At 42.1% G+C, this 8,264-nt stretch overlaps 1 protein-coding gene across 6 annotated transcripts; it reads left to right on the forward strand.

The window, feature by feature from the left end:
- The first annotated feature begins 253 nt into the window (after window positions 1-253).
- On the forward strand, window positions 254-5,515 carry SRSF5 (serine and arginine rich splicing factor 5). 6 transcript variants are annotated; one of them, XM_081151383.1, is made up of 9 exons: window positions 365-645; window positions 967-1,306; window positions 1,408-1,552; window positions 1,868-1,938; window positions 2,077-2,175; window positions 2,469-2,538; window positions 3,757-3,830; window positions 4,245-4,355; window positions 4,679-5,515. In XM_081151383.1, exons 3-9 carry the CDS (start codon window positions 1,427-1,429, stop codon window positions 4,950-4,952), a joined length of 825 nt encoding a protein of 274 aa, XP_081007509.1. In that variant the 5' UTR covers window positions 365-645; window positions 967-1,306; window positions 1,408-1,426; the 3' UTR covers window positions 4,953-5,515. The 6 variants fall into 6 exon arrangements, with proteins under 6 accessions (XP_081007507.1, XP_081007509.1, XP_081007511.1 ...); XM_081151382.1 differs by having other exon boundaries at window positions 384-523; XM_081151384.1 differs by having other exon boundaries at window positions 407-519.
- The last annotated feature ends 2,749 nt before the right edge of the window (window positions 5,516-8,264 follow it).

Raw genomic sequence — 8,264 nt, forward strand, 5'->3', positions numbered from 1 at the left:
TGCAAGCGGCGCGGGGTGAGAGATGGCCAGTTTTGCAAGGCCCGAGTTTCTTTCATCCAGGACTCTTCGGGGCCTCTTGACAAAATATCAGATAAAAAAGAGCCGTCATTTGTCTTAGAGTATATTCACCGGAGAGACAATGAGGAACCCAACTTCAAGACCTGGAAGAACCAAGTGTCTTCAACGGCCGCCCTTTCACAACCCGGTACCTGACGGTCGCGCTCACCTCGGTCCCCGCCCCTCGGCCCCGCCCACCGCGAGCGACCGTAGCTCGGCCAGTCGCGGTAACGAGTTCCCGACCCCGCGGAAACTTCCGTCCTCGGATCCCAGGAGGAGGTTCCATGGGCGTCCCCGGAAGTGACGCAAGGCGCACCCTCCATTTTGTAGAACGCCAGAGCAGCTAAGTGCGTCAGTTGTCGAGAGACGTAGACGAGTAGAGTCCTGGTCTGCGGGGAGGCAGACGGCTCCGTCGCAGACTACGGACCTCTCTTGGGTCTCAGCTGCCAGAGATCCTGTCCGGTAGGTGAGTGGCTCACTTTGAGGGAATGGCTTCTCGGATCGAGGCTTCTTCATGGCCACTCGGATCAGTGGCCAGGGCTGCTCTCTTTGCGGAGGACGGCGTCCAATGAGCGCAGTTTATTCGAGGTGGGCGCTGGGGCACGTCTCCCTTTGGGTATTGTTTGAGGGGAAGTGAAGGTGGAAGGGCGGTCTTGGTTATGGTCTTTTTTACCGAGGGGTGTGTGCCCCTCCCTACTTCTTTACTTCTTCATTAGCCGACCCCTCGAGTAGTGGGCTTTGCTTGGGGTGTGGTTCGGGATTTCTGTGGGCGGGAATGGTGACTCCGAAACAGTGGAGTCGGGGGAGGGGGTGGGAGAAGGGAGTTTGGCACGCGCGGCTCTCCCCACTGCTGGCTCCGCCGCCGCCATTTTGTGGCTGTCTAGCGTCCGCCTGCCGCCCTCTGCGCAGGCGCGGCGGTGGCGTCGCGAGATTCCGGCTTCCATCCTCTGTGACGCTCCCGGGAGGCGGCGACGCACGCGCGGCCCTTCGCCATTGGGCTGGCCTTGCGGAGGGCGGGGCCGGCTCCGCCCGCACTTCTCGGCCTTTCCTAACTGCGGCAGATGGGAGGGGGCCAGAAGAGCCGGGGAGAGTGTGAGGCTGCGCAGTTCCAGAGGCGGCAGTGGGCGTTGCGGTTGCTGCGTTCTGGGCCCAGGGAAGGATCGTGTTGGGAGCCGAGTTTTAATTTTGTCTGCAAGGGACCTGGCCTAATAAGAGGCACTCTTGGCAATCTTGTTTATAACATCACCCGGTAAACATTTTATTTTATGCCGTTCATGTTTTTTGACCCCTTGAGCAGGCATTCCTCTGACATTCACTGGTATTGTGTCAATTGAATTATTTCCCTAACAGGAAATACTAGCCGGGCGTCATGAGTGGCTGTCGAGTATTCATCGGGAGGCTAAACCCAGCGGCCAGGGAGAAGGACGTGGAAAGATTCTTCAAGGGGTATGGACGAATAAGAGATATCGATCTGAAAAGAGGCTTTGGTTTTGTGGTGAGTATTCAGAACTGGCTGGATTATCTATTGTGAAGTTGGTAAAGATTCTGATAAGCAGCATGAGTCAGAGTATCTTTAGAAAATGTTATGCATCCTTAAGGCAGTGAATTTTTTTAAGGAATGAAAGAACCTCTCTGCTGACTGGAGGGGAACCACTCCTGTTCATTTGTCTATTAGTCTTATTACCGATGTGACACTGTCATTAAGATACCTATTTTCTCATCTGTTGAAAGTTTTTAGTGCTCTTAATATGTTGTAGAACACAGTTTTAAAACTGCTAAGTGTTATATTTTTTTCATGTTTGTATTTTAGGAGTTTGAGGATCCCAGGGATGCTGATGATGCTGTTTATGAACTTGATGGAAAAGAACTGTGCAGTGAAAGGTGAGAATCTTATTTTTAGTTTTATAATTAGTTAACATTGTAAAATAGAGCAGATTTAGGGTATGCTGGGGTATTTTCCTAAGTAGATCTCTTACATAGTGAATGTGGATAATGAAGACTTTTCTGCTCTTCCTATAGGGTTACTATTGAACATGCTCGGGCACGATCCCGAGGTGGAAGAGGTAGAGGACGCTACTCTGATCGTTTTAGTAGTCGCAGACCTCGAAATGATAGACGGTATGTGATGGTGGATGGTGGTTTTGAACAATCATTACTGCATGACTGTTTAATGATTGAGAACCATTAGCAATAAGTGATTCTTGATTCTTGCCAAAACAAGTCAGTTCTTTTATTCCTATGTCAGTTCACTGTTTCTGTTAAGTCTGCATAATTAATCGTAATTAAGAAACTGTTGAAGAAAACATTTGAGTAACTTGTTATGTCTGATTGCATAAACGTGGTCACAGTTGGACAAAATAAGTGCACATTGCTGTGTATCTTCCATTGTGAATACTTGTTTTCTTCCTTAGAAATGCTCCACCTGTAAGAACAGAAAATCGGCTTATAGTTGAGAATTTATCGTCAAGAGTCAGCTGGCAGGTTTGTAGAAATTCAGTTTTGAGATATTTTAATGTGGCTTTTTAAAAAATAATGGAATTGGGTAGCTAATGATTTATTAACATTTTATTAAAAGTAGTTCTATTTTTAATTAAATTAATGGACTTAATTGTAATTTTAAATTTTTAATTAAATGTAACTGGGGGATATTTTCAAAGTTTAATATTAGTGATCAAATGTAAATGTTTTGAGGATATTTTTTCTTGTTATTAAAATCAATTTTAACCAAATATTAAACCCTTTATTTGCCAGCCTATCTGTGTCGTTGGCCTTATGACGAGGAGTGCCTGTGGGTTATCCTAATCGTTGTCTTGGTCACTCTTGGTTGGGCCTGGTTGACTTTGCCAGTCAGCTCCTACAGTGATCAATTGGCCACCTCTAGATCTGTGTTTGCCGGTCTAGACGTAATCGGGGCACTTACTTGGAGTGCCAGGTTGCAGCAATCCCAGAGCGCTGATAACGTGATCTGATCCCTAAGTTGAGAGCTGTCTTCCTGTAACGCTTCCGAATAAGAGGTCCTGGTCGAAAGATACGAAATTAGTTGGTCGTTGGAATCCTGATCGCAGTAAAGTGGTCCTTGGTAACTGCACAAGAGTAGAACATGTCTGCATCCGCCAGTAGTCTGCTAATAGGGAGGGCTGTGTGATTAAAGGCTTCCACCGATTGGGTAGTGTCCTTCAAGTGGGTGGCGAAGAGCCAGTCGGGCATATGTCATGAAGGTTTCTTCGACCGATTAACGGTTTGCTGCTTGACTAGCCTAGGGAAATAATAATAAAGGTAAAGTAAACTTTTTTAATGACATATGGGGCACAAAATAACTGGTGTCTTGTAAATGTTCTGTTTTTAAATATAAAATTACTACTTTAGTCTTTATTTTAAAAATATGTACTGTTAATTTTTGTTTGTTTTTTTTTGTTTTGTTTTTTGTTTTCCTTTTGTATTGAGCTCAGTATAGACTAATACTACTTAATGTTAAAATTTGAACTTCCTTTAGCATTTTGCTTAAAAGCAATATGCTGTTTGCTTATTTCGTGCCCTGACATAGATAATTTTTGAATTCTGATAGAATACAAGTGTGGTAAATACCATGTTTGTACTTTATCTAACATCTTCTCTTTCAGTAGTCTTGTTTTTATACCATGTTGTTGTTTGTCTGTCAGGTTTCCTTTTCTCTGTTTAACATGATTGTCTTGTGTTAAGGATCTCAAAGATTTTATGAGACAAGCTGGAGAAGTAACCTTTGCGGATGCACACAGACCTAAATTAAATGAAGGGTGAGTATTACTAAAGATTATAAGCCTTTTAAAATATCTTAGAAACTTTACTGTGAATGTTTTTCTGAGTACTTAAATTTGTGCATGCTCTTGCTTCTCAGGTGAGTTTGCTTCAGGGGACACTTGGCAATGCCAGGCATCATGTAGATCTAGGCCAGGGATGCATATAAACTTTATATATTGCACAGGAAAGCCCCCCACAACAGACTTGTCTGGCCTAAAATGTCAATAGTTAGCAGTTAGGAGGTTGAGAAACCTTGCTCTCTAATTCCACATTATCGAGAGTTTCGCTCTTGGTATAGTAATAGCAAAATGAACATGGAAAAGGCACTTAATCTAGATGTCTGTAGCTTGTGATATTGTAAAATGTACATAAGTTTATAAATGTGTTTTTGTTTTGTTTTTCCATTGTAGGGTGGTTGAATTTGCCTCTTATGGTGACTTAAAGAATGCTATTGAAAAACTTTCTGGAAAGGAAATAAATGGGAGAAAAATAAAATTAATTGAAGGCAGCAAAAGGCACAGGTATTTCTTTAATGTAATTTTTATTTTTAGAGAGGGGAAGAGGGGGAGGGAGAAACATCAATGTGACAGTGAAACATCGATTGGTTGCCTCCTGTGTGGCCTCTACCAGAGATTGAGCCCATACCCTGAGCATGTGTCCTGACGGGATTGAACCAGCAACCTTATGGTGCATGGGACAGTGCCCAACCAACTTAGCCACACCAGCCAGGGCACTCTAATATATATGTATTTTTTTTCCTCTTTAATATTTTTAAGTTAAAGTTTTATTTAATGGGTTTGTAGGGCCTGCAGCTCATGTTGTATTTTCTTTGCCCCCTTACCAGTAGGTCACGAAGTAGGTCTCGTTCCCGGACCAGGAGTTCCTCTAGGTCTCGTAGCCGATCCCGTTCTCGGAGTCGCAAGTCTTACAGCCGGTCTAGGAGCAGGAGCCGGAGCCGGAGCAAGTCTCGTTCTGGTAGTAGGTCTCCTGCACCTGAGAAGAGCCAGAAACGTGGTTCTTCAAGTAGATCTAAGTCTCCAGCATCTGTGGATCGCCAGAGGTCCAGGTCCAGGTCCCGGTCCCGGTCCAGGTCCAGATCAGTTGACAGTGGCAATTAAACTGTAAATAACTTGCCCAGGGGGCCTTTTTAAAAAAACACACAAAAAAACCACCAAAAATACAAATTCCCAAATCATACTTGCTAAAATTCTGGTAAGTATGTGCTTTTCTGTGGGGGTGGGATATGGAGGGGGGTTGGGTTGGGCTGGATATCTTTGTAGATGTGGACCACCAAGGGGTTGTTGAAAACTAATTGTATTAAATGTCTTTTGATAAGCCTTCTGCTCACATTTTTGTGAATGTCTGAAGTATATAGTTTGTGTATATTGACAGAGCTCTTTTATAACTAAAGCAAATTTAATTTTTTTGTACTAGAAAAAAATTGAACATTTTAGTTCTTGGTTATTCAAATATGTTAATTCAGAATTAGTTTAATGCATCAATTAAACTAATTAATAGCTTTGGACACTTAAAAGAGCTCTAAATTTGCTTGTACATAAAGGCTTAATTTGAGTTTTCCTTGTTAGGGTCAAGGGTGTCTCCCCACCCACCCTTTAACAGCTGCCTGGTAAAAACTAACAAGCAGCTGTTTGTTATTGATAATAAAAAATTATAAAACTGCTTTTGTCTGTGTCTGAAGGATTTGTGCTATGTACTTCTCTCGCCCCGTCTATATTCTACACTCAGAATTTCTTGTAGAGAATGCTGAAGTCATTTGGTCAGGTTACTTTAGTTTAAAATTTTAAATAGTGCTTTTGACATTTCCAGGCTCCTCAAAAGGTGGGCCAAGTCAGTGAACTGTTCAAAGCAATAACAATTTATGACAGTTTCCTTTATGCTCTGTTCCATTATCACCTGACTACTACTCCATTGGCATCAGTTACTTAGGTTTCCGTAGTCAAGAGGCGGCCAATTTGGGAAGCAAATGGTACAGTTAGTATTTTATGCCTTTCTTAAAGGTTGTAATGCAGTTTTGGTGGTCAGAGATGATCACATAAAGGTTTTTTTTTGTGGTAGTGGTTTGTCAGATCAGTGCACATGAGTGCTTTAAAGGGGTTCACGTACTTTTAGTCCTGAGACATGGATGTGACAGTATGTGTTAAGGTTCTTCGTCCATCTTCAGGTAGTGAGCTTTATTTAAACTTAGTGGAGTCTCTGAGACTGATAGGACTTTAGCCCTGCATTTGAGTTCCAGGCTAGATAAATACTTGGTAACTGAATAACATGCACTGAATCTTCAAAACTACTTGCTGTGTAGTACCATTTTAGTGGAGGAGATTCAGGCCAAAGAGAAGAGCAAGTGAGTGGTAGACTGGTACTAGGACCCGTGAAGTCCAGTTCGGAATCCCCAAACCAGAGTGTAGGCCCTTGCATAGCCCTGCAGGGGTTTTGAGGAAAACACTAGAAAGATCGCTTTTGGTTTCTCCAAAGTGGGGATCCACTAAGGGCATCTTCGTTTGGGGGTAGATTTGAAAGCTTTTTGGTATACTGGCATGAAGGCCACTTCCGTCTGTATGGAAGACTAGGTCTCGAGCCATAAAATTGTGGAGCTGATTCTAGGGAGAGTTGACGTGGTGTCCTTTAACTCGGAGGGCAGTGGCTTTGCTTAAAATGCAGAACCTGCCCTGCCTGGGTGGCTCAGAGCATCAGCCCAGGCACCGACTGTTCCCGGGTAAGGGCACATAACCTGGGTTGCAGGTTCGATCCCCAGTAGATGTGTGTCTCCGCCCAACTTCTCTCCCTTTTTTCCACTCTTAAAAATTAATGGAAACAATATCCTCAGATGATGATTAGCAAGAACAAACATACCGTTGGGTGAGGATTAAAAGAAAATGGAAGAACCTAGTTTTTTTCTTCATAGTGTGTTTCTGAAGGCCGAACAAGTCAGCCAAGTAGTTGCCATCAAACACAATTCCCCCCCCCCTTTGAGCTTTTTAAAATAAAGTAACTCGGTTTTATGGATGTACTTGGATATTTTACTACTTTTTCTGACTTTTCTGTCCCTGTTAACGCTTACTGTTTTAGTATTACAAATAGTCTGTTATACAGTGAGGCAATAAAATAAGACACTTTAAACAAATGGTAGAGAAGATGGAGTTGGTTTGAACCAACAAAGCGCCTAAATTTTCAGGTCCAGATGCTGAGAAGTCATGAGTGTGGGTGTGAGCATAAGCAAAGTTTGAAGACTAGCCTTTGCAGGGCATAGTGTAACTTTTGTGCTGTATATCTTTATTCCTTTCATCTAGTACTCTAAAGATAAAGTTTGAGTGTAACACTTATTTTGCCTGCAATTATTTTTTTGTGTAGTTGGTACACAAGATTAGTTTCAGGTGTACAGTATATAGTGACTTGACATTTATATACCTAACAACGTGGGCGGTGATCATCTGTCTTATCACAATATTGACTATATCCACCTTTTTATTTTTTTATGGAGAGGTGATTGGCATTACAGAATCACCTTTTTTTTTTTTTTATAAAGCTTTTATTGATTTCGGAGAGGGAACGAAACATCAATGATGAGATTGAGTCATTGGCTCCCTCCTGCATGCTGCCTACTGGGGATCGAGCCCTCTGTGACCTTGTGGTTCATAGGTGGATGCTCAACCACTGAGTCACGCCGGCCGGTCTCCCCTGCATCTTTTTACACTGAGGGTAATTTAAGTATATTACCTGCCTCAAAAACCTAAACTTGTTCTTACATTGTTTTACTTAACCAAGTTTCCTAGCAGTTGTCTGCTAGATATTAGGGGAAAAATTTGAATAGATAGGTCAATGTGGGTATTGTAAAAAAGATAAATGGTAAACCTTTTTGCAAATCTTCATTTTTAATAGGGCATTTGTCGCCCAAATCAGCAATGCGCTCAAGTTTGCTGTGGTACTTGGAATATTGGTAGTCCTCGACATTTGCCAGACTGATGCCCCGAAATTGTCACAGTTTCAGTTGTATCTAATCATTAAGTGATATGAAAATCATGAGTAGTTAGGCATGGTAGGCTGTTTGCAAACACTATTGTTCTTTAATTTTTGACCCAGTGCTTGTTTGTACATAAGCATATGCAAAATGTTTACATTTCATTGGAGAAAGTTTGAAATTTAGGAATTTCAATTTGTGTATTTTCTTTGAATGGAGAAACCATTAATTTTGGCAGCATCTTAACTCTGAATTTTGAGGGAGCATAATGTGAAAACCACTGATAACCTAATGAACTGATGGGATATAGAATATTAGATTAGGGAAACGATTCTGTTAAATTTTTTTATTTCTTGTTGCCTGGCTTTTTCTTGTTAAAGGTTTTCCCCCCTTACTGGGATTGTAGTTTTTCTACTTCTGGGATTATTTTCTTTCAATTAATTGTGGCTGAGCTCTT

Source organism: Miniopterus schreibersii, assembly GCF_964146895.1.
Source record: "Miniopterus schreibersii genome assembly, chromosome: 1".
NCBI classification, from domain to species: Eukaryota; Metazoa; Chordata; class Mammalia; order Chiroptera; family Miniopteridae; genus Miniopterus; species Miniopterus schreibersii.